Below are 27,913 nucleotides of genomic sequence, written 5' to 3'. Positions count from 1 at the left end.
GCACCCTATTTCCTATACAGTACACTACCTTTTGACCAGAGCCCTATGGACCATGGTCAAAAGTAGTACACTATAAAGGGAATAGGATACCGTTTGGAACGCAGGTAAGATGATAACATAATATGCCATTTTAGCAGACGCTTTTATCCAAAGCCACTTACAGTCATGTGTGCATAAATTTTTTTTGTGTATGGGTGGTCCCGGGGATCGAACCCACTACCCTGGCGGAACAAGCGCTGTGCTCTACCAGCTGAGCTACAGAGGACCAGATAATATAATATAATATTACACAAGCGCCGTGCCAATATCTTGAAACACTTACGTGTCGTCATGGATAGAACTTTAATAAATCCAATTAAACTCTGTGGCTACAAAATGAACATTTTATTTTTGAAATGTGCAGACATTGCTCTTTGGTTTCCACACAAAATATATTGCTACAGTATGTTACAAATGGAATGAATGTGACTTGAATATGAGTGAATTAAAGTTTTCAACAGGTTTAATGAAAAAATGAAAGAGAATCAGAACTCAAGAGGCCATGACTTTGACATCCATTTGCGTGTGCCTGAATAGCTTTTCCTTTCCAGCCTAAACATGCAAACATGCTACATGTATCACAACAAAACAAAATACAGTATACGTTTCTCAAAAAAAATCTGCTCTGCGTTTACATTTAAAACAGAAGTCGCGCGTGAACATTCAAAACACTTTCATGAAACTACAGTATATGTAGTCATAGCTAGTTGCTGTGCTTTGGTTGACCAGTTTCACATAAAAGAAAACCGACAAGCAATTCAAATCTTCGGTCTTTGGTATATGAAAGCAATTATACAACATATTCTACTAAAATATATCCCATCTCTGTCTTCATCTAGTGCTGGGTTATTATTTATGTTGACCATCTTTGACAAAATTAGATCGATAAGACTCCCTTTGAGAGTTCCAGATAAGAATACATTCCATAAACAATCCCTTGATTTGTGTTGATGTACCGTAGGTAATTATGTTTTTCTCCTCTTAATTTGTTTTACTGGACGCGAGTCATCGTCCTGCTGGAGAGACTTTTCCTGACCTTCTGGAAGAGATCATCTGAAACAAGTTCATAACAACATTTAACACCAGTTCAACAACAGTTTGATTTGTGGAATGCACCACGTGAGACTGTGGGAGATGTAGATAAGAGAATATTTACCATTTTTGACTCCGATTCTTGAGTCCATCTGTGAAGAAAGGAATACAACAATATTTAGATATCAATCTACAAATACAAAACAAATCTTTTTTTTAGATAATGTACATTCACATAGCTGCAGATTTACAACGACGGTCATCTAATAAGACAGTAAAGAGAGACATGATAAGTGAACTGTCTATAAATGTCTTACTCCCTTGGAAGAGACGGGGGCATCAGCCTGTTCCCTGTCAACCTTAGGAGCTGGAGGAGATAGAGAGAGAAGGAGACCGTTGGAGGATAATACAGTATGCCATATACAGTAAGGTGAGATGGTTTATTCAGTATTTATAAAGTGATTGCTCTTACGCAGTGGCGTTATGATGGCTCCCACAGCGTGGACAACTCCATTGGTGGCCATCAGGTCGGCTTCAACCACTGGCACCTTGTTGATGTACACTGTCTGGTTCCTCTGAAGGAGAAAAAACATACAGGCCATTTACAAGGTGATACAAAAGTTTTAGAACACCTACTCATTCAAGGTTTTTTTTTTATTTTGACTATTTTCTACATTGTGGAATAATAGTGAAGACATCATAATAACTGTAAGTCGCTCTGGATAAGAGCGTCTGCTAAATGACTAAACATTTTAATGTAAAATGAAATAACACATATGGAACCATGTAGTGACCAAAAAAGTGTTCAAAAAATCAAACTAGATTTTAGATTCTTCAAAGTAGCCACCCTTTGCCTTGATGAAAGCTTTGCAAACTCTTCTCTCAACCAGGTTCACCTGGAATGCTTTTCCAACAGTCTTGAAGGAGTTCCCACATATGCTGAGCACTTGTTGGCTGCTTTTCCTTCACTCTGCGGTCCAACAAATCCCAAACCATCTCAATTGGGTTGAGGTCGGGTGATTGTGGAGGCCAGGTCATCTGATGCAGCACTCAATCACTCTCCTTATTGGTCAAATAGCTCTTACACAGCCTGGAGGTGTGTTGGGTCATTGTCCTGTTGAAAACCTAATTATAGTCCCACTAAGCGCAAACCAGATGGGATGGCGTATCGCTGCAGAATGCTGTGGTAGCCATGCTGGTTAAATGTGCCTTGAGTTCTAAATAAATCAACGACAGTGTCACAAGCAAAGCACCCCCACACCATCACACCTCCTCCTCCATGCTTCACGGTGGGAACCACACATGCAGAGATTATCCATTCACCTACTCTGTGTCTCACAAAGACACGGCGGTTGGAACCAAAAATCTCAAATTTGGACTCATCAGACCAAAGGACAGATTTCCACCGGTCTAATGTCAATTGCCCGTGTCTCTTGGCCCAAGCAAGTCTCTTCTTCTTATTGGTGTCCTTTAGTAGTGGTTTCTTTGCAGCAATTCGACCATGAAGGCCTGATTCATGCAGTCTCCTCTGAACAGTTGATGTTGAGATGTGTATGTTACTTGAACTCTGTGAAGCATTTATTTGGGCTGCAATCTGAGGTGCAGTTAACTCTAATGAACATATCCTCTGCAGCAGAGGTAACTCTGGGTCTTCCTTTCCTCTGGCGGTCCTCATGACAGCCAGTTTCATCATAGCGCTTGATGGTTTTTGCGACTGCACTTGAAATGTTCCTGGATTGACTGACCTTCATGTCTTAAAGTAATGATGGACTGTCATTTCTCTTTGCTTGTTTGAGCTGTTCTTGTCATAATATGGACTTGGTCTTTTACCAAATAAGGCTATCTTCTGTATACCACCCCTACCTTGTCACAACACAACTGATTGGCTCAAACGCATTAAGAAGGAAATAAATTCCACAAATTAACTTGTAACAAGGCACACCTGTTAATTGAAATACATTCCAGGTGACTACCTCATGAAGCTGTTTGAGAGAATGCCAAGAGTGTGCAAAGGGTGGCTACTTTGAAGAATCTCAAATATAAAATATATTTAGATTTGTTTAACACTTTTTGGGTTACTACATGATTCCATATGTGTTATTTCATGGTTTTGATGTCTTCACTATTATTCTACAATGTAGAAAATAGTACAAATTAAGAAAAATGAGTAAGTGTGTCCAAACGTTTGACTGGTACTGTATAGCAATACATTGTACACAAATTATTACAAATTATGTAAGCAATAGAAGTACACAATAGAAGTACACAACAAAAAAAGTACAACTTTTCTCCACTGAAAACAAAATCATAAATAAAAAGAAAAACATGTACTGGTAGTACATGTTAGTACTGGTAGTAAATGTTAATATGGTAGTACATGTTAGTACATGTTAGTACTGGTAGTACATGTTAATACGGTAGTACATGTTAGTACTGTTATTACATGTTAGTACATGTTAGTACTGGTAGTACATGTTAGTACTGGTAGTACATGTTAATACGGTAGTACATGTTAGTACATGTTAGTACTGGTAGTACATGTTAGTACTGGTAGTACATGTTAGTACTGGTAGTACATGTTAGTACATGTTAGTACATGTTAGCACTGGTAGTACATGTTAATACTGGTAGTACATGTTAATACGGTAGTACATGTTAGTACTGGTAGTACATGTTAATACGGTAGTACATGTTAGTACTGTTATTACATGTTAGTACATATTAGTACTGGTAGTACTGGTAGTACATGTTAGTACTGGTAGTACATGATAGTACTGTTATTACATGTTAGTACTGTTATTACATGTTAGTACTGGTAGTACATGTTAGTACTGGTAGTACTGGTAGTATTGGTAGTACATGTTAGTACTGGTAGTACATGTTAGTACTGGTAGTACATGTTAGTACTGGTAGTACATGTTAGTACTGTTATTACATGTTAGCACTGGTAGTACATGTTAGTACTGGTAGTACATGTTAATACGGTAGTACATGTTAATACGGTAGTACATGTTAGTACTGTTATTACATGTTATTACTGGTAGTACATGTTAGTACTGGTAGTACTGTTATTACATGTTAGTACTGGTAGTACATGTTATTACATGTTAGTACATGTTAGTACATGTTAGTACATGTTAGTACTGCTATTACATGTTAGTACATGTTAGTACTGGTAGTACATGTTAGTACTGGTAGTATTGGTAGTACACATGTTAGTAGTATCAATATCAAACATTATTTGTTATCAGATCAAATTGTTACAAGATCAACATTTTTTAGGATCAAATTGTTCTAGGATCATGTGTTCCAGGATCATGTGTTCCAGGATCATGTGTTCTAGGATCATGTGTTCCAGGATCATGTGTTCCAGGATCATGTGTTCTAGGATCATGTGTTCCAGAATCATGTGTTCTAGGATCATGTGTTCCAGGAATCATGTGTTCCAGGATCAAACAGTCACGAGGGCCTACTGTACCATGTTCAGCTCCAGCTTCTCTCCCTGCAGAGGCTTCAGTCTGGTATGGGAGCCCACTCCTCCACTGACCAGAATCTCCTTAGCCATGTGGTACTTCAACACACTGGCCAGCTCCTGGCGGTTGCCTAGACAACAAAATGAAATAGAACACCTACCGGATCATATTGTATCTCTATGGTCTAGACATTTACAAACAGAGGATTTAGGAAAACTAACAGCCCGCATTAAAAACACTGCTGAGGAATGAATATTGTTTAAAAAGTGAAGAGGAATCGGTTGTGCAAGTTGCAACATGGAACTGACGAGTTAAGGTCACTTTAGCATTACAGCTACATTCTCATTGCTGTGGCCAAGTCATTGAACATGAAGTCATTCAACATGATGCTATTTGTCTAAACATGTCCTGCTCATCGAAACAGTTGTTGTTTCAAAACGGCTAGGCAATCATTAACAAACAGCAGTGTTTATTCATTATATAAATTATTGTATATACCCAAACAAGTGTATTTGTAGCTGCAGTATACTGTAGGTAGGTGATACTGTAACTGAACAACTGGCTCCAGTTAACCACAGCTGTTTGGCATTCATACGTGTGGCAGCATCCAAGATGCATTCTTTCATGTCATCATTTCCTGGGTGTAGATAGGTCATTAGGTTTATACAAATAGTTCTGTCTGTCTGCCGAACATATTCTCACTGTGGGTCATATCAGGTTGTCTTTAGGTGCCATTGATTTTTCTCTACTGGAAAAGTACTGTGGTCTGCAAAGCCAGTCATGTGAAACCTGTTCACAGTTTGGTTGTTTGTCAGGCAGGATGCCAGTCACCGAAATACACTACATATGGCAAACACTACATATGGCATACACTACATAAGGCATACACTACATATGGCATACACTACATATGGCATACACTACATATGGCATGCACTACATATGGCATACACTACATAAGGCATACACTACATAAGGCATACACTACATATGGCATACACTACATATGGCATACACTACATATGGCATACACTACATATGGCATGCACTACATATGGCATACACTACATATGGCATACACTACATATGGCATACACTACATATGGCATACACTACATATGGCATACACTACATATGGCATAGACTACATAAGGCATACACTACATAAGGCATACACTACATATGGCATACACTACATATGGCATACACTATATATGGCATACACTACATAAGGCATACACTACATATGGCATACACTACATATGGCATACACTACATATGGCATACACTACATATGGCATGCACTACATATGGCATACACTACATATGGCATACACTACATATGGCATGCACTACATATGGCATACACTACATAAGGCATACACTACATAAGGCATACACTACATATGGCATACACTACATAAGGCATACACTACATAAGGCATACACTACATATGGCATACACTACATATGGCATACACTACATAAGGCATACACTACATATGGCATACACTACATATGGCATACACTATATATGGCATACACTACATAAGGCATACACTACATATGGCATACACTACATATGGCATACACTACATATGGCATGCACTACATATGGCATGCACTACATATGGCATACACTACATATGGCATACACTACATATGGCATGCACTACATATGGCATACACTACATAAGGCATACACTACATAAGGCATACACTACATATGGCATACACTACATAAGGCATACACTACATAAGGCATACACTACATATGGCATACACTACATATGGCATACACTACATATGGCATACACTACATATGGCATACACTACATAAGGCATACACTACATATGGCATACACTACATATGGCATACACTACATAAGGCATACACTACATATGGCATACACTACATATGGCATACACTACATATGGCATACACTACATATGGCATGCACTACATATGGCATACACTACATATGGCATACACTACATATGGCATGCACTACATATGGCATGCACTACATATGGCATACACTACATATGGCATACACTACATATGGCATGCACTACATATGGCATACACTACATAAGGCATACACTACATAAGGCATACACTACATATGGCATACACTACATAAGGCATACACTACATAAGGCATACACTACATATGGCATACACTACATATGGCATACACTACATATGGCATACACTACATATGGCATACACTACATATGGCATACACTACATAAGGCATACACTACATATGGCATACACTACATATGGCATACACTACATAAGGCATACACTACATATGGCATACACTATATATGGCATACACTACATAAGGCATACACTACATATGGCATACACTACATATGGCATACACTACATATGGCATGCACTACATATGGCATACACTACATATGGCATACACTACATATGGCATGCACTACATATGGCATACACTACATAAGGCATACACTACATAAGGCATACACTACATATGGCATACACTACATAAGGCATACACTACATAAGGCATACACTACATATGGCATACACTACATATGGCATACACTACATATGGCATACACTACATATGGCATACACTACATATGGCATACACTACATAAGGCATACACTACATATGGCATACACTACATATGGCATACACTACATAAGGCATACACTACATATGGCATACACTACATAAGGCATACACTACATAAGGCATACACTACATATGGCATGCATGTGATAGAGCACATATGGCCGAGAGGTGTCTGTTATAATGATCCTAGTCTTACATCCCCAGACCTCAACCCTGTATTCTCGTTTGAGATTGGCTTTGTTTTAGAAAAACTAGAATGTCTGGAGCCAGGGCTGTCCTTACCCATGAGTTTGTTGAGGTCAGCCTTTGGCAAGGCGCTGAAAGCATCGTTGGTGGGCGCGAACACGGTATGGGGACCGGCCTGGTTCATCAGCTCTGTCATGCCAGCCGTCTGGATGGCACCTACCAACAGACTGGAACAAAGAAGAGAACACACACTTAGAAAGACCATCCTTAGAGCAAGAAAGACTTGACAACTGACTGATTTCCAACACACACAGTTTGAAAAAACATATTCAGAGCAAGAAAGAGGACTTGACAGTTGACTAATAGGAAAGTTTTAACCACATCGATGAGTTGTGGTTTCTGATGTGCCAAATATACCAAAATATGTATCAGTTGAATCATGGCAGAACAGAACAGATCACTGGTAGTGAAAACATACAGAGAAAATGGAAAAGAACCAGGTCTCTGAACGTGGGTGGAAATGAAGCAGCAGATTGCCTTTCAGCCTTCCAGTTCTGGGAAAACCATTAGACGCTTGGGGGGACCTTCTCCCCAGGATATCTAGCTACAGAAGAAGAACACACGCTGTGCTACGTAGGAAGAAGCTACACTGTTAAAATGAAGTGCGTTGTAACACCAAAATCAGTGGCAACTGAGCTGCCACCAACTGAACTGAGCTGCCACCAACTGAACTGAGCTGCCACCAACTGAACTGAGCTGCCACCAACTGAACTGAGCTGCCACCAACTGAACTGAGCTGCCACCAACTGAACTGAGCTGCCACCAACTGAACTGAGCTGCCACCAACTTGAAGGAGACAAAATCTTAACTTTGCTGGAGTATTGAAACACATCCTCCTGAGATGTTCTGAATCATTTACATGGTGTGTTGTAGCACCCCTTAATCAAGTGTTGCGCAACACCTAGCCAGGGACTGGGAGCACTAACAGAAAAGATTGAAAACACTATTTTGGTGTTTCGAGTCCTGTCTAGTGCAGAATTAGATACCTTCTCCTTTGCTGTCGTTTACTCTCTCTACAGCTTCAAAATGCCAGTATGATGTTTTGAATCCTGTCTAGTGCAGAATTATATCCCTTTGTCTGGTGTCTTAATGGTTAACATTGTTTTATGTATTTCATCATTTGCCATTTTATACCGGTTTGGCGGGCATTGTCAAGCTCAGTGTTCAAACCACCAGCACTAACTGGATGTTGAACTGCAAGACTTGAGGATTCTGCACTTGCCTCATCCATTGACATTCATGAACGTGGGAATGGGTGCTGTGCTCATTGAATGTCAATTTGTCTGACGGTTTTGATATCCGTTCATCATAATCCATTACACCTCATGATGGCACAACAAGCTTAATACTAATATAGAAATATACTTTTCTTCAAACATTCATACAACATTGGGTGAAATAATCAAAAAGTCAAATGTTTTGAATAACCCACAATCCTCTAAAAAGAGTCACGTGGCAAGATAAGGAAATGCAATGTGATTAAAATCAAAAGACTTCCAATGAGTTCAATCACTCAATTTGAAAGATACTTACATTTTTAGCAACATATAAAGTTGGATTTATTTTTACATTATTTTGGTCAATTGAAATTAACAAATCATTGAAACGACTAGCATATTTTATTTTTAAAAATATATTTGTACCCTTTATTGAGACAGTTATGAAATGACAAAGGGGATACAGATAGGTGGGAGAAACAGACTGAAGGGTTGTTCTTCTGAAATTAAATCATGTTGCCTCAAGATATTATATTAAGGACAACCTTTGTAAGCCTTTTCATTGAATCATTCACTGATTTATTTTCTTTGATTCATTGACTCTCACCTGAATCGGTCATCAGCCTTCAGGACATCCATGATGGTACCCATTGGCGGAGTCAGGACCTTGTCGACCGTGAACATGCTGCCAAAACGGCCGGTCTTGTCGTGGGCAGCGATACAGGAGTTCTCAATGCACAGGCTCTGTTATTAAAACAGAGAGAGAGAGATAGAGAGAGAGAGAGAGAGAGACAGAGAGAGAGAGAGAGAGAGAGAGAGAGAGAGAGAGAGAGAGAGAGAGAGAGAGAGAGAGAGAGAGAGAGAGAGAGAGAGAGAGAGAGAGAGAGAGAGAGAGAGAGAGAGAGAGAGAGAGAGAGGGGAACAGACAGCGAGGTTGGAGGGACGTTTGCTCTACTCATCACCATGATTGCATCCCAAATGGAACCCTATTCCCTATGTAGTGCACTACTTTTGACCAGAGCCCTATGGGCCCTGTGGACTCTGGTCAATAGTAGTGCACTACGTAGGGAATAGGGTTCCATTTGGGATGCACCCCATCCAGTCTACCAAGCAGTCTGGCACCTGGCTTCCTTCCTTTCTTCCCCTGCACTCTGACATGATGACTCACAAGTGGTCTCTCTCTCTCTCTCTGGAAAACGCTTATTGTGGTCGTCTGGAAATTCCATTACAAAGCAGAAATGTGAGCGTTGCTGAACAACCATCTGCCACCCAGGAGAGAACGGAGCAGAGCTGTGAAAACGGTGTGAAACAACATCCTGGATAACTATTCTACAGTATGAGGACGTGTAGAGGGACTAAAACCTCACTAGTTAGGCCTACTTCTCTGACTCATTTGGAGAATTTGGAGAATTGACCACCCAGAAACTGTTCATTGTTAATATGAAAACAAGCACAATCATGCTTTGTATAGTTTGGTATAGTGTATTTTGGGTAATCTATGTAATGAGTTAGCCCTTAGGAAGAGAGTAATCTACATAATGAGTTAGCCCTTAGGAAGAGAGTAATCTACATAATGAGTTAGCCCTTAGGAAGAGAGTAATCTACATAATGAGTTAGCCCTTAGGAAGATATTTGTCTTTTTCCAGAAGAACAACTGTGCTCAGAGTTACTTTTAGATCGCGCTCTTAATTCAGCTCAATTGAGGCTTTTATATCCTCTGATGCCAGCTGTAGGTCCTCTAGAGGGCTTTGATCAGTGGCTCTTACGTTACGGTAGACCAACACTCTGAGGTTGATTCCTCCCAGAGTCTCTAGCTCTTGTCCGTGGTACAGCGACCTGGAAGACAGCTGCTCCTTCAGGATGTGGTTCTTCAACAGCTTCTTCAGCTCGCCAGACATCGACACACCCTCTGTTAACAATAGACAAGTTATCAGATCGATGAAATGGCTGAAGAATCATGGCTCAAGTCCCTCCTGTTTGTTAGCACAGAGAGGGAAGAGGGAGGGAGGCAGAGAGAGGGAGGGAGACAGAGAGAGAGATGGAGAGAGAGAAAGAGATGGAGAGAGACAAAGATGGAGAGAGAGTGCCATCGATCGATGTTACCTTTGAAAGCATCATTCTGAGGGGTCAGGATGGTCAGAGCCTCTGAGCCAGAAAGGTGGGCGCTAAGACCAGCGTCAACAAACAGCTTGGTTGCTGTGGTAACGACGGATCCCTGGGCCAGCTCCAATAAGGTCTTAGCTTTAAAAAGAGATCAGTACATATAAACATTTATCACTGCACATAGAGATGGGAAAGACTCCTCATAAGTAGACTTGAGGTCTTGTCTCAACAAGAACCATTGAGTTGAATTTACTTTATATTCAGTGCAGTAGCGTCCCAAACAGACACACGTAGACTCTCAACTCCTCTGATCGTCAGAGACTAAATCACCTTTACTAATAATCTCATAACAGAGATCTTCTCAGACTAAATCACCTTTACTAATAATCTCATAACAGAGATCTTCTCAGACTAAATCACCTTTACTAATAATCTCATAACAGAGATCTTCTCAGACTAAATCACCATTACTAATAATCTCATAACAGAGATCTTCTCAGACTAAATCCCCATTACTAATAATCTCATAACAGAGATCTTCTCAGACTAAATCACCATTACTAATAATCTCATAACAGAGATCTTCTCAGACTAAATCACCTTTACTAATAATCTCATAACAGAGATCTTCTCAGACTAAATCACCATTACTAATAATCTCATAACAGAGATCTTCTCAGACTAAATCACCATTACTAATAATCTCATAACAGAGATCTTCTCAGACTAAATCACCTTTACTAATAATCACATAACAGAGATCTTCTCAGACTAAATCACCTTTACTAATAATCTCATAACAGAGATCTTCTCAGACTAAATCACCATTACTAATAATCTCATAACAGAGATCTTCTCAGACTAAATCACCATTACTAATAATCTCATAACAGAGATCTTCTCAGACTAAATCACCTTTACTAATAATCTCATAACAGAGATTTTCTCAGACTAAATCACCTTTACTAATAATCTCATAACAGAGATCTTCTCAGACTAAATCACCATTACTAATAATCTCATAACAGAGATCTTCTCAGACTAAATCACCTTTACTAATAATCTCATAACAGAGATCTTCTCAGACTAAATCACCTTTACTAATAATCTCATAACAGAGATCTTCTCAGACTAAAGCACCTTTACTAATAATCTCATAACAGAGATCTTCTCAGACTAAATCACCTTTACTAATAATCTCATAACAGAGATCTTCTCAGACTAAATCACCTTTACTAATAATCTCATAACAGAGATCTTCTCAGACTAAATCACCTTTACTAATAATCTCATAACAGAGATCTTCTCAGACTAAATCACCATTACTAATAATCTCATAACAGAGATCTTCTCAGACTAAATCACCATTACTATTAATCTCATAACAGAGATCTTCTCAGACTAAATCACCTTTACTAATAATCTCATAACAGAGATCTTCTCAGACTAAATCACCTTTACTAATAATCTCATAACAGAGATCTTCTCAGACTAAATCACCTTTACTAATAATCTCATAACAGAGATCTTCTCAGACTAAATCACCATTACTAATAATCTCATAACAGAGATCTTCTCAGACTAAATCACCTTTACTAATAATCTCATAACAGAGATCTTCTCAGACTAAATCACCTTTACTAATAATCTCATAACAGAGATCTTCTCAGACTAAATCACCTTTACTAATAATCTCATAACAGAGATCTTCTCAGACTAAATCACCATTACTAATAATCTCATAACAGAGATCTTCTCAGACTAAATCACCTTTACTAATAATCTCATAACAGAAGGCAGAGGTCCAATAATTTGAATTACAGCCTTATATTTGGCGTTGACGCAACTCTCAATTTAAGTCTCTGGCTCTGGTTTGAATACCTGAGTCTGGGATGAGGAGCTCGTTGATGTAGTGGATGACTCCGTTGGTCCCCAGCTGGTCTTTCTTCTGGATGATGGCCTTCCCGTTGAGGGTCATGTCAGCCCCATCACAGCCCACCTCAAGCACAGTTCCCTGTAAGGTCTCCAGGGGAGTACCAGATGTGATGGACTCTGCACACTGCATGTTCTTCAGGATGTGGTAGTTCAGCAGGTCTGGATGGAGAGTACAGACACAAGTAGAAGTTAGTTAATGTTAATAAGTGATTGGGTTTCCTTCTCCAATATCTATCTCCCCATTGTATATCCAACTGTCCTTAAAAAAAAAAAAGAGTCACCTCTCAAAGCCACGGGGTCTCCCAGGATCCTGTTGAGCATTTCAGGGGGGATCTTCGCGAAGGCTTCGTTGGTTGGAGCGAACACCGTGTAGTGACCATCACTCTCCAGCATTTGGGTCAGACCAGCAGCAGCAACAGCAGTCTAAAACACAGAGATTCACACACTGAATCAACACTGAATCAACACTGAACACTGTTTTTCTCTACATGATTCAAATTGCACATACAATAAAAAAGACTGATAGCATTGCATAGCATATGTTCAACATGTATAAAATGGTAAGAGAGTTCTGTGTGATAGACTGTTCTGTGAATGAATGAATGAATGAATGAATGGATTAATGGATAAAGCAACAAACTGTTAAAACTCATTTACTTACACGAAGAGTCTCCAGATCATCATCGGTGTCGATGAAAGTGTGCACGTCGTTGGTAACGGCGGTGATGACTCTGTCCACAACGTGCACGATCCCGTTGGTAGCATGCTGGTCTGTCTTCACCAGACGAGCACAGTTCACTGTTACAATCTGCAATAACGAGAGGCAATTATGACGTTTTTTGTTCATCTCATGATTTAGCTGGCTTTCAACGTGACCGTTTTTGAAAAATTACCAAAACTGTTTGGTAAAGATTTTTAGACGACGACGTTGTCTGTTCATGTCTCTTTTGTTGTTGAGCTGTCTCTCTATAGGTTCCAACTGACTTGGGCCCAGATGGCCTGTGTCATACAGCACAAACAGATCTGGGACCAGGCCAGGTCAAAACATCATATACCTTCCAATCACAGGAGGCTGGTGAGGACAGGACGGCTCATAACAATGACTGGAATGACGTGAATGAAATGGTATCAAACAGATGGAAACCCTGTGTTTGATGTGTCAACACCATTCTATTCATTCCATTCCAGTCGTTACTATGGAGCCCGTCCTCCCCAATTAAGGTGCCAACCAGCCGCCTGTGTTTCCAATATAAATGCAACATTAAACATCGGACAGATGCTACTCACTCCGTTGGGGTAGTGGTGGATGTGAACGTTGAAGTCTTGGTACATGGAGGGGAAGGCAGATCCATGCTTCAGGTCCTCAGAGGTCAAACGGCGGTTCACCATGTGGTAGTGGAGTGCGTTGAGCAGCTCAATGTTCACGTTGCTCACCAGAGCATCCAGGATTTCCTACACAACCATAAAAACCAGAGTCATATTTTCATCAGAATAACGATCAGTCACAAGCTAACAATATATGCTGAACAAAAATATAAAACGCATCACGTAAAGTTGTTTACATCCATGTTAGTGAGCATTTCTCCTTTGCCAAGATAATCCATCCACCTGACAGGTGTGGCATATCAAGAAGCTGATTAAACAGCATGATCATTACACAGGTGCACCTTGTGCTGGAGACAATAAAAGGCCACTAAAATGTGCAGTTCTGTCACAAAACACAATGCCACAGATGTCTCAAGTTGAGGGAGAGTGCAATTGGCATGCTGAATGCAGCAATGTCCACCAGAGCTGTTGCCAGAGAATTGAATGATAATTTCTCTACCATAAGCCGGCTCCAATGTCGTTTTAGAGAATTTGGCAGTATGTCCAACCGGCCTCACAACCACAGACCACGTGTATGGCGTCGTGTGGGCGAGTGGTTTTCTGATGTCAACATTGTGAACAGAGTTCCCCATGGTGGTGGTGGGATTATGGCATGGGCAGGCATAAGCTACGGACAACAAATACAATTGCATTTTATCAATAGCAATTTCAATGCACAGAGATACCGTGACGAGATCCTGAGGCCCATTGTCATGCCATTCATCCGCCGCCATCACCTCATGTTTCAGCATGATAATGCACAGCCCCATGTCACAAGGATCTGTACACAATTCCTGGCAGCTGAAAATGTCCCAGTTCTTCCATGGCCTGCATACTCAACAGACATGTCACCCATTGAGCATGTTTGGGATGCTCTGGATAGACGTGTAGGACAGCGTGTTCCAGTTCCCGCCAATATCCAGCAACTTCGCACAGCCATTGAAGAGGAATGGGACAACATTCCACAGGCCACAATCAACAGCCAGATCAACTCTATGTGAAGGAGATGTGCCGCACTGCATGAGGCAAATGGTGACACCAGATACTGTCTGGTTTTCTGATCCATGCTCCTACCTTTACTTTAAGTATCTGTGACCAACAGATGCATATCTGTATTCCCAGTCATGTGAAATCCATTGACTAGGGCCTAATGAATTTATTTCACTTGACAGATTTCCTTATATGAACTTTAACTATTAGAAATTGTTGCAAGTTGCGTTTATATTTTTGTTCAGTTCATTCGGAAAGTATTCAGACCCCTTGACTTTTTCTACATTTTGTTACATTACAGCCTTATTCTAAAATGTATTAAATAGTTTTTTCCCCCTTGTATGTAAATGTATTAAAAATAAATAAATATGAAATATCACATTTACATAAGTATTCAGACCCTTTCCTCAGTACTTTGTTGAAGCACCTTTGGCAGCGATTACAGCCTCGAGTCTTCTTGGGTATGACGCTACAAGCTTGGCACACCTGTATTTGGGGAGTTTATCCCATTCTTCTCTGCACATCCTCTCAAGCTCTGTCAGGTTGGATGGGGAGCATCGCTGCACAGCTATTTTCAGGTCTCTCCAGAGATGTTAGATCGGGTTCAAGTCCGGGCTCTGGCTGGGCCACTCAAGGACATTCAGAGACTTTTCCCGAAGCCACTCCTGCGTTGTCTTGGCTGTGTGCTTAGCGTCGTTGTCCTGTTGGAAGGTGAACCTACGCCCCAGTCTGAGGTCCTGAGCAGGTTTTCATCAAGAATCTCTCTGTACTTTGCTCCGTTCATCTTTCCCTCGATCCTGACTAGTCTCCCAGTCCCTGCCGCTGAAAAACATCCCCACAGCATGATGCTGCCACCACCATGCTTCACCATAGGGATGGTGCCAGGTTTCCTCCAGACGTGACGCTTGACATTCAGGCCAAAGAGTTCAATCTTGGTTTCATCAGACCAGAGAATCTGGTTTCTCATGGTCTGAGAGTCCTTTAGGTGCCTTTTGGCAAACTCCAAGCGGGCTGTCATGTGCCTTTTACTGAGGAGTGGCTTCCGTCTGGCCACTCTACCATAAAGGCCTGATTGGTAGAGTGCTGCAGAGATGGTTGTCCTTCTGGAAGGTTCTCCCATCTCCACAGAGGAACTCTGGAGCTCTGTCAGAGTGACCATCGGGTTCTTGGTCACCTCCCTGACCAAGGCCCTTCTCCCCGATTGCTCAGTTTGGCCGGGCAGCCAGCTCTAGGAAGAGTCTTGGTGGTTCCAAACTTCTTCCATTTAAGAATGATGGGCGCGACTGTGTTCTTGGGAATCTTCAATGCTGCAGACAGTTTTTGGTACCCTTCCCCAGATCTGTGCTTCGACACAATCCTGTCTCCGAGCTCTACGGACAATTCCTTCGACCTCATGGCTTGATTTTTGCTCTGACATGCACTTTCAACTGTGGGACCTTATATAGACAGGTGTGTGCTTTTCCAAATCATGTCCAATCGATTGAATTTACCACAGGTGGACTTTAATCAAGTTGTAGAAACATCTCAAGGATGATCAATGGACACAGGATGCACCTGAGCTCAATTTTTAGTCTCATAGCAAAGGGTCTGAATACTTACGTAATTAAGGTATTTCTGTTTTTTGTTTTTGATAACTTTGCAAAAATATCTAAAAACCTTTTTTCGCTTTGTCATTATGGGGTATTGTGTGTAGATTGATTAGGAAAATGTAATTACATTTTATCCATTTTAGAGTAAGGCTGTAACATAACAAAATGAGGAAAACGTCAAGGGGTCTGAATACTTTCCGAATGCCCTGTATATATTAACAAATACATGAACTTGGTTATAGCTATAACTACTGCTCCTAAAAATAACTTTGAAACGCTAGTGTGGTTGGTTAGGCTGATAACACATAGCCCGAGGCCAGCATAATACAATATCTCTAGATGCAACAGGATTGGGGTCAATTATATTTAATTTCCAGGTTTTCCCTCAGTGTATCCCCTCTCCTGTGAAAACTAGACACACTCACAACGGGTAGGGCCGCCCATGCATCGTTGCTTGGAGCGAAGAAGGTGAAGCTCCCTGGTCCCTCGATCTCCTCCCTTAGCTGAGCCCTCTCTGAGTATATCTTAGTGGTGGCAGCTCCAACCATACCCAGGGTGTTGTAGATGTTCACCAACGGCAGGGCTGGAAGAAAAAAAATACATTCTTTCATCTTCATATGGGGGAATGTATGAAATTCAAAATGTTGACTTGATGGATGTATATTTCACAACCAATTGATGACTAGCTGTTGCATTATATGGGGTAGTAAGTGACCGAGCTATAACTTCATTTGCATATTTCTTACCAGCGGGACAACCCTTCTCTCCTGGAAGCTTCTCGTAACCGGGGCAACACTCATAGCTGATCACCCTGTCGACCAATAAGAACACACGTTAAGGATGACTGCAGCCAATCAGAGATGAAAACAAACAGGTCAGTTTCTCATTACCCTTTCAAATCAAAAAGACTTTAGCCTTGTCCCAGATCTCGTTTGTGCCGTCTTGCCACAAACAGATCTGGGACCAGGCTACAAAAGATTGAGCAATGCGTCTTAGGTTAAATGATTCAACCACATGCTATACACATAGTTCTGCCATTTTTTGTGCATTTAAGATATTTCCACAATAAATCTGAACTGGGCTCAGCTGGATCCCGGAAGGTCATAAAAGCTCATTTCTTCAGAGTGAGAGAAGGAGCAGAGGAATCCACTGACCCAGGGTTGGCCAAAAGAAACTCCTGAAAGGGGACTAAGAGACTGATACTGAAACACAGGCTCCCGCCAGTAAAAACAAAGAGAGAACGGTCAAGCGAAGGTGTACCACTAAACTACTGGATAAAAATGTTCACCTTAAAGTTAAGTCAAAAATAAGTGGTCTAGATCCATGAAAAGGAAGCTTTTAACTAGCTACATTCGGTGGCAAGTTCTTCCTACAACCAGAAAACAAAAAACATGAATAAAAGATGCTAGTCCATTGTGTAAACATTAGTATTGCTAATCAAACAGTGGCACACATAGGTTATAGTGAGCAACACACAGTGGCAATATTAACAATACATAACACACAAAAAAAAGACAAGGCAAAAGCTGTGGAAAGCTACGCTAAAATTATTTGGCATCTTGCAGCCCCGTGCAGCCCCTACACCCCAACTCGAGTACTCCAGCTCTGATCTCTTGGCCCAGACCAGTCAAAGCTCTTCAGCAGAGTACCTGCCCATCTTCCGAAAACATCTGAAACCCTACCTCTTCAAAGAGTATCTTAAATAATCCCACAGCACCCCCCCCCCCCCCCCCCCCCACAGCTACTTTACTGAGGAAAAAGTACTTACTATGATTGAGATATGTGGTTGTCACACCTAGTTATTTTAAGATGAATGCACTAACTGTAACTCACTCTGGATAAAAGCGTCTGCTAAATGACTAGAATGTAAAAGAGGACCAACTCTGAGTCCTAACATTGATGAAAGTCAATGGAAAACTACCTGAGTCTGACACATTCAATAACCCACTTGTCAACATCAACCCTAGTTAGCCACCCCATCCCCACCATCCCCTTCAAGCATAATGAACTATACTGTAAAAGCTGTTAAAGACCCCAGACAGGCGAGGCTCTGAGCAATCAGCTACTGTTAAACTCCCAGGGTGAGGGTAGGGGGTAGCTCAGAAACATGGTTTGGGGACAATCCTAATATTAAGCAAGGGAGGTGGGGTTACAGGGAAACCCTGTAAAACACACTAGCTTGGAAACCAGACCAGACTGATTATCAAAACAGATGGTCACTCAACTTCGTTTTTGTTCTCCGCAAGCATAAACAAAGATGGTAGCCATGGATTTCTGACAAAATAAACAGTAAGGTTGCATAATTCAAACACTGTGTACATTGAGACGTCCAAGTGTTGAGGCAAGCGATCCACCAGACTAAAGTACTGAAGAAGAGACTGGAGGGCCATTCGACTTTATTGGTTCCATGTTGAAAACAGCATGCTAGATAGATTTGGATTTACCACACAGTCTCTCATTTGTAACTTTATATTCATTGGTACAGTACCCAAAAAAATGTTTTCTTGCTTTATTGATTAAGAATAGACACCAAAAACGTTCCTTTCCCAGACAAAATAACAAGATGTAATTTGTTGTAAAAGTGACTATGTATAAAGCTTTACAGACTAGTTAGCTTTGGGATTCACCTTTGGTCAAATGTTACTACTTCAAAACATAGTGTGATTGCTGAGCAAAGCAGAAGAACCAACGCATTGACGTTGAGAATGGGGCTTAAAGGTAGCTAAGGGGTGTTGGGAGGTAGCTAGGGGGTGTTGGGAGGTAGCTAAGGGGTGTTGGGAGGTAGCTAAGGGGTGTTGGGAGGTAGCTAGGGGGTGTTGGGAGGTAGCTAGGGGGTGTTGGGAGGTAGCTAAGGGGTGTTGGGAGGTAGCTAGGGGGTGTTGGGAGGTAGCTAAGGGGTGTTGGGAGGTAGCTAGGGGGTGTTGGGAGGTAGCTAGGGGGTGTTGGGAGGTAGCTAGGGGGTGTTGGGAGGTAGCTAGGGTGTGTTGGGAGGTAGCTAGAGATGTTGGGAGGTAGCTAGGGGGTGTTGGGAGAAGGCTAGGGGGTGTTGGGAGAAGGCTAGGGGGTGTTGGGAGAAGGCTAGGGGGTGTTGGGAGAAGGCTAGGGGATGTTGGGAGGTAGCTAGGGTGTGTTGGGAGGTAGCTAGGGGATGTTGGGAGGTAGCTAGGGGGTGTTGGGAGAAGGCTAGGGGTGTTGGGAGGTAGCTAGGGGGTGTTGGGAGGTAGCTAGGGGGTGTTGGGAGGTAGCTAGGGGGTGTTGGGAGGTAGCTAGGGGGGGTTGGGAGGTAGCTAGGGGGTGTTGGGAGGTAGCTAGGGGGTGTTGGGAGGTAGCTAGGGGGGGTTGTTAGGTAGCTAGGGGGTGTTGGGAGGTAGCTAGGGGGTGTTGGGAGGTAGCTAGGGGGTGTTGGTAGGTAGCTAAGGGGTGTTGGGAGGTAGCTAGGTGGTGTTGGGAGGTAGCTAGGGGGTGTTGGGAGAAGGCTAGGGGGGGTTGGGAGGTAGCTAGGGGGTGTTGGGAGGTAGCTAGGGGGTGTTGGGAGGTAGCTAGGGGGGGTTGTTAGGTAGCTAGGGGGGGTTGTTAGGTAGCTAGGGGGTGTTGTTAGGGTTATTGGTGACTGTAACCTCTCTAGCCCCAGCAGCACCACCTCCCCATGGCCTACATTCTAACCCATTACCTGTTGAGCCCAGTGGCCACTCACAGTCACACAGACAGGGATTGTTCAGTACAGGACGATGAAAGCTACTACACATTCCTGTCTTTAAAACTTCATCCAGACCTGGGTTCAAATACTATTTGAAATCATTTAAGAAACTTTTTTTTTTTTTGCTTACCTGGCCTAACAGGCCAATATAATATTCCCCAAACTGCAAACCCCTGCACATCTGGCACTACAGACAGGCTAGAGTATTAGAAATATTCTAAATAGTATTTTAACAGGTTGGCTCCCTCTTTCCATGGATGTCTGTCTCTGTCTGTAAATGTAATTAAATCCAAGCAGATAAAAGCTTTTAGGAACCTTTGTTTACACAAGCCCAAGTTTGTCCTTTGAACGCAACTCTCAAACTCCCAGTCCCAGCCCTCTCAAATTGACACAGTTAGGCCTGGCTTGCTATGGAAAAATCACATTTTCCTGGCTCCCTTATGAATGATTAGTGTGTGTTTAAGGATGTAGGGTCCCTCAACAGTGCCCTCTAAAGCCATAATTTCCTCCAAACATCCAGCGCACACAGCAAAGTTTCACTTCCTCTTCAACTTTCATGAAATTTCCAATGAAAGAAACACTGTTGTGAATCGCCAGCAAAAGTCTCCCGTTACAAAGTCATCAAGTTAGTGTCAGTGGTTACATTTTCTACAGGAAATATCCAGATAATTTCACAATACTTATCAAGGGAGATCAAATAACAAGAACATTCCAGGAACAGAAGACTATCTCTCTCACACACACACACACACACACACACACACACACACACACACACACACACACACACACACACACAAACACACACTAACTTATTCTAAATAGCAAATGCATGTTTTCTTAGCACACCAATTCCCATGCACTGCAGGGCAAGGCGGTATGTAATGGTGCAATGGTCGACACATGGCTTTCCCATGCCATGCAAAACCTACAACCCAATCTCACAGGAATGTTAGACAGAGCAAATAACCAATAGCATCTTGCTCCCTGCAGGGACGTTAACATTGATGTCAATCAAACCACCGCTACTGTGGAGTGCTGTCAGTGCCTTTACTGCCCATGGATCCAGGACGGGGCCGATCTGGAAGACTGGTAACTTGAGTTGTCCTTTGACCCTCAGAGGTGGTCAAGCTACTTAACAGTACCCTGACTGATTGATTAGAGAGACACAAGGTATCCATGATCTACTGTGTAACTACCTAGCTAACCTGGCTATTTATCTTGTCCAAACTAACTACTTAGCTAACCCAGCTATTTATCTCCCTTAAACTAACTACCTAGCTAACCTAGCTATTTATGCTCCAGAAATAGTTGTCCATGCTTCATGTCGTCTACTACAGTTAGACCAGAGACTACTACAGTTAGACCAGAGACTACTACAGTTAGACCAGATACTACTACAGTTAGACCAGAGACTACTACAGTTAGACCAGAGACTACTACAGTTAGATCAGAGACTACTACAGTTAGACCAGACAGCTAGACCAATTTGACATCTAACTAAGATGTTTGGTGCAGTATTTCTAAATGAAAATGCCCGAACAACCGAAAAACCCCTTACCGAAGTCCAAAACGAACAAAAACGTCACAAAATGTCATCATAATATATGCACAAACTCTTCCAAACTGTTTCGTCTGGGAAGCATGAGGAAGCATGAGGACGCCTTTATACTGTGAAATCCCGAGTGGCGCAGTGGTCTAAGGCACTGCATTGCAGTGCTAGCTGTGCCACTAGATCCTGGTTCGAATCCAGGCTCTGTCGTAGCCGGCCGTGACCGGGAGACCCATAGGGTGGCGCACAATTCGTCCAGGGTAGGGGAGGGAATGGCCGGCAGGGGATGTAGCTCAGTTGGTAGAGCATGGTGTTTGCAACGCCAGGGTTGTGGGTTCGATTCCCACGGGGGGCCAGTATGCAAAATAAAATAAATGTATGCACTCACTAACTGTAAGTCGCTCTGGATAAGAGCGTCTGCTAAATTACTAAAATGTTAACTGGACCATTAAGTCATAAACACTTTTAGAATATATTTCTCCCCCAGGACTGTTGGGACGTCTTGCATTATAGCAGACTATACAGTACATCCCAAATGGCACCCTATTCCCTATATAGTACACTACTTCTGACCAGAGCCCTAGGAGCCCCGGTCAAAAGTAATAGGGATCTGGTCAAAAGTAGTACACTATTTAGGGAGTAGGGTGCCATTTGAGACACACACACTGTCTCATCTCCACTGGCATCAGACAGTCCTGGCAGGACCCAACTACTGCAGGAGAAGTTCCCGTAACAGGATGAAGAAAAAGCATTTCCCACTTCAACATGCAGCTAGCTGGATTCCAACTGAACCAATATTTAACGAGGTTTTGTAATAACAACCTCAATCTCAGCAGATGATTGAAAACAGACCTCACTGCCTGTCACCTTTTACAACATCGAGTCGTTATGGTTAGGTGACTTAAATATTTGGGCTACTGTTTCAGGAAGGAATTTCACTTATGTGCTTCTTAAACTCTCACCTTCATCGTGCTTACTCTCTGAAGATTGAGATTTTATGCAAGCTGGTGTTTGGGACTAACTCAGCATACAGTGCCTTGCAAAAGTATTCATTCCCCTTGGCATTTTTCCTATTTTGTTGCATTACAACCTGTAATTTAAATGGATTTTTATTTGGATTTCATGTAATGGACATACCCAAAATAGTCCAAATTGGTGAAGTCAAATGAAAAAATAACTTGTTTCAAAGAATTCTAGAAAATAAATAACGGAAAAGTGGTGCGTGCATATGTATTCACCCCCTTTGCTATGAAGCCCCTAAATAAGATCTGGTGCAACCAATTACCTTCAGAAGTCACATAATTAGTTAAATAAAGTCCACCTGTGTGCAATCTAAGTGTCACATGATCTGTCACATGATCTCAGTATATATACACCTGTTCTGAAAGGCCCCAGAGTCTGCAACACCACTAAGCAAGGGGCACCACCAAGCAAGCGGCACCATGAAGACCAAGGAGCTCTCCAAACAGGTCAGGGACAAAGTGGTGGAGAAGTACAGATCAGGGTTGGGTTATAAAGAAATATCTGAAACTTTGAACATCCCACGGAGCACCATTAAATCCATTATTAAAAAATGGAAAGAATATGGCACCACAACAAACTCACGGACCAGGCAAGGAGGGCATTAATCAGAGAGGCAACAAAGAGACCAAAGATAACCCTGAAGGAGCTGCAAAGCTCCACAGCGGAGATTGGAGTATCTGTCCATAGGACCACTTTAAGCCGTACACTTTAAGCTGCAAACACGTTTGGTGTTCTCCAAAAGCCATGTGGGAGACTCCCCAAACATATGGAAGAAGGTACTCTGGTCAGATGAGACTAAAATTGAGCTTTTTGGCCATCAAGGAAAATGCTATGTCTGGTGCAAACCCAACACCTCTCATCACCCCGAGAACACCATCCCCACAGTGAAGCATGGTGGTGGCAGCATCATCCTGTGGGGATGTTTTTCATTGGCAGGGAAACTGGTCAGAATTGAAGGAATGATGGATGGCGCTAAATACAGGGAAATTCTTGAGGGAAACTGTTTCAGTCTTCCAGAGATTTGAGACTGTGACGGAGGTTCACCTTCCAGCAGGACAATGACCTTAAGCATACTGCTAAAGCAACAGTTGAGTGGTTTAAGGGGAAACATGTAAATGTCTTGGAACGGCCTAGTCAAAGCCCAGACCTCAATCTAATTGAGAATCTGTGGTATGACTTAAAGATTGCTGTACACCAGTGGAACCCATCCAACTTGAAGGAGCTAAGCAGTTTTGCCTTGAAGAATGGGCAAAAATCCCAGTGGCTAGATGTGCCAAGCTTATAGAGACATACCCCAAGAGACTTGCAGCTGTAATTGCTGCAAAAGGGGTGAAGAGTTATGCACGCTCAAGTTTTCTGTTTTTTTTGTCTTATTTCTTGTTTGTTTCACAATAAAAAATATTTTGCATCTTCAAAGTGGTAGGCATGTTGTGTAAATCAAATGACACAACCCCCCCCCCAAAAAAAATCAAATTTAATTCCAGGTTGTAAGGCAACAAAATAGGAAAAATGCCAAGGGGGTGAATACTTTCGCAAGCCACTGTAACTGTCAAATCAATTCCTTCTCCCTGTATGCCATCTAGTGTATCTCTATTCTATTCTATGCTTCCAGCAGAATAGAGGTGAAGGCTAAATGCTTTATCTACTTTTCTTTCAGCCTGACAATCTTAGTTGGGAGTTCTCCTTCAATAAACCCACATGAAAGGAGTGGACAACTCATAAATCATGCTTAAAATCTAATGTTTGCATATCTAAATGAACAATACAGGAAATGGCCTGCTCAGCACAAATGACTTAAAAAGTTTGAGATCCTCATCCCTTCTGATGAAGGACAGCCTATCGATCCACAGTAGATGTATTGTCTACACCAGTAGGCTATAATACACATATATTGACGCAGCATGTTGTAATAAATCAACTCACTGTCAACCATTCAAATTAAAATGCACGTTAATTACATGCTTATAGTACACTCACGTTGGCTTGCCGCAGATCTTGCGATGGTACCATTGCTTGCAGTTGGTGAAGTACTTCTTGTCAGTCCCCTGTATTTTCTGCATCGCGCACACGTTGGGTCTAAAAGAGATGAAATAATATTTTATTACGCTTTATTTTGCCGGCACATTACAGTAGACAATTTGAGTTTGCCCTTCACATCGAATTACTTGTTCACTTTACTTCAAGCAGTTGTGAAGCACAACACAGTATGCCATTACAAATAAGTAGGCGTAGTAGGTTGTATATTTTCAAACATAAATCATGCTTTGTAATTATACGAACAGAAGTCATGTTCGCTTGATATTGAATAGCGCAGAACTTTATATGTGCACATCATCATTTGAATAATTTCGGAGCCTTACCCATGCTGTCTGCCTCTTATCCTGCTGTGCTGAAGAACTGATTGATAGGGTGACTTTGCCAAACAAATAGTTGCAATCGAGGTGAGCGCCAAAGTGAATAAAGTTAAGTGCTGCATTTTGGCCTTTTGCCCTCCGCACTCCAGACAAGTCGGAGAACGGTGCGACCAGGAATATATAGTGAAGGGAACATTTATGGGGAGGGGCGTGGGGAGTGAGCCAAGACGGGCGTGGGGAGTGAGCCACAAATACAGTAATGATATTGAAAGAAAATAAGTAGAATAGATTGAAAAGAAAATCGATTCATTAATGTGAACAAATAATTTTGAGATACAATTATTGGTCTTCAAATTACTCCCAAATGCAATGCCATCCCTCGCCTGAGACATGAAGACTTGCATCAGCTCCTCAAGTTAATGCCTGGGTCAGCCATTAGATACATGGGGATTTCACCCGCTGAGGACATCCACTGTAGAGAGTATCATAGCCAGGACATTTAGCCTTCTGAGGACATCCACTGTAGAGAGTATCATAGCCAGGACATCTAGCCTTCCGAGGACATCCACTGTAGAGAGTATCATAGCCAGGACATTTATTTTACCACAGAAAGTCTCATTTGACCTGAACAAAGTTTCTCAGACAATAGATTCAGTCATTGGCCTGGACTGGGAACCCTGGACTGGGAACTCTGACAAAACTCATTTTTGTTAATACATCTGTCTCACATCCAGAGTATTTCAGCAGGGATGAATGCATTGTTAACTGGGATTCTCTTCCTCTGACCCTATTACGGGGGCTGAGTCACTGGCTTCCATGCCGTCCCTAGGAGGGGTGCGTTACGTAGTGCCAGGCTTTTTTCGCTATACTCGACTTGAGTGGGTTGAGTCACTGACGTGATCTTCCTGTCCGGTTTGTCGCTCCCTTGGGCTCATGCGGTGGAGGAGATCTTTGTGGGCTATACTCAGCCTTAGTAAGTTGGTGGTCTGTTGATATCCCTCTGGTGGTGTGGGGGCTGTGCTTTGGCAAAGTGAGTGGGGTTATATCCTGCCTGGTTGGCCCTGTCCGGGGGTATCGTCGGACAGGGCCACAGTGTCCCCCGGTTGCCCTTTTCTTGTGGCAACAGGTCACAAATCTTGCTGCTGTGATTGCACACTGTGGTATTTCACCCGATAGATGCGGGAGTTTATCCAAATTGGATTTGTTTTCGAATTCTTTGTGGGTCTGTGTAATCTGAGGGAAGTATGTGTTTCTAATATGGTCATACATTTGGCAGCTAAGTTTCCACCTCATTTTGTGGGCAGTGTGCACATAGCCTGTCTTCTCTTGAGAGCCAGGTCTGCCTACGGCGGCCTTTCTCAATAGCAAGGCTATGCTCACTGAGTCTTTACATAGTCAAAGATTTCCTAAATGTTGGGTCAGTCACAGTGGTCAGGTATTCTGCCACTGTGTACTCTCTGTTTAGGGCCAAATAGCATTCTAGTTTGTTCTGTTTTTTTGTAAATTCTTTCCAATGTGTCAAGTAATTTTCTTGTTGTTTTCTATTGATTTGGTTGGGTTCATTTGTGTTGCTGTTGCTATCCTGGGGCTCTGTGGGGTCTGTTTGTGTTTGTGAACAGAGCCCCAGGACCAGCTTGCTTAGGGGACTATTCTCCAGGTTAATCTCTCTGTAGGTGATGGCTTTGTTATGGAAGGTTTGGGAATCGCTTCCTTTTAGGTGGTTGTAGAATATAATGGCTCTTTTCTGGATTTTGATAATTAGCGGGTATCGGCCTAATTCTGCTCTGCATTCATTATTTGGTGTTTTACGTTGTACACAGAGGATATTTTTGCTGAATTCTGCATGCAGAGTCTCAATTTGGTGTTTGTCCCATTTTGTGAATTCTTGGTTGGTGAGCGGACCCCAGACCTCACAACCATAAAGGGCAATGGGTTCTATAACTGATTCAAGTATTTTTTGCCAGATCCTAATTGGTATATCAAATTTTATGTTCCTTTTGATGGCATAGAAGGCCCTTCTTGCCTTGTCTCTCAGATCGTTCACAGCTTTGTGGAAGTTACCTGTGGCCTCTCTCTCTCTCTCTCTCTCTCTCTCTCTCTCTCTCTCTCTCTCTCTCTCTCTCTCTCTCTCTCTCTCTCTCTCTCTCTCTCTCTCTCTCTCTCTCTCTCTCTCTCTCTCTCTCTCTCTCTCTCTCTCTCTCTCTCTCTCTCTCTCTCTCTCTCTCTCTCTCTCTCTCTCTCTCTCTCTCTCTCTCTCTCTCTCTCTCTCTCTCTCTCTCTCTCTCTCTCTCTCGGAGGACCTGAGCCCTAGGACCATGCCTCAGGACTACCTGGCCTGATGACTCCAGGCTGTGCCCGTCCCCAGTCCACCTGGTCGTGCCAGTTTCTGCTGTTCTGCCTGTGGCTATGGAACCCTGATCTGTTCACTGGACGTGGTACCTTGTCCCAGACCTGCTGTTTTCCAACCCTCTCTCTCTCTCTCTCTACCGCACCTGCTGTCTCCACCTCTGAATGCTCGGCTATGAAAAGCCAACTAGCATTTACTCCTGAGACGCTGACCTGTTGCACCTTCTACAACCACTGTGCTTATTATTTGACCCTGTTGGTCATCTATGAATGTTTGAACATCTTGAAGAACGATGGCCATTTCCTCTTATAATCTCCACCCGGCACAGCCAGA

The 27,913-nt window shown here is 42.2% G+C and overlaps 1 protein-coding gene across 1 annotated transcript; it reads right to left on the bottom strand.

The window, feature by feature from the left end:
* Positions 1–369: 369 nt before the first annotated feature.
* LOC311107807 (transforming growth factor-beta-induced protein ig-h3-like) lies at positions 370–25,395 on the bottom strand. The gene is made up of 17 exons (XM_084150359.1): positions 25,240–25,395; positions 24,857–24,955; positions 17,354–17,418; positions 17,033–17,190; positions 13,951–14,115; positions 13,325–13,471; positions 12,945–13,086; positions 12,610–12,822; positions 10,729–10,866; positions 10,392–10,534; positions 9,233–9,369; positions 7,445–7,575; positions 4,550–4,674; positions 1,544–1,646; positions 1,389–1,438; positions 1,196–1,223; positions 370–1,092 (listed from the first exon to the last, which is right to left on the bottom strand). Exons 1-17 carry the CDS (start codon positions 25,353–25,355, stop codon positions 1,031–1,033), a joined length of 2,022 nt encoding a protein of 673 aa, XP_084006485.1. The 5' UTR covers positions 25,356–25,395; the 3' UTR covers positions 370–1,030.
* Positions 25,396–27,913: the final 2,518 nt, after the last annotated feature.

Source organism: Coregonus lavaretus (assembly GCF_964263955.1).
Source record: "Coregonus lavaretus genome assembly, chromosome: 32".
NCBI classification, from domain to species: Eukaryota; Metazoa; Chordata; class Actinopteri; order Salmoniformes; family Salmonidae; genus Coregonus; species Coregonus lavaretus.
Note: the sequence above shows the minus strand (reverse complement) of the source record. Positions and strands in the feature narration are given on the sequence as shown.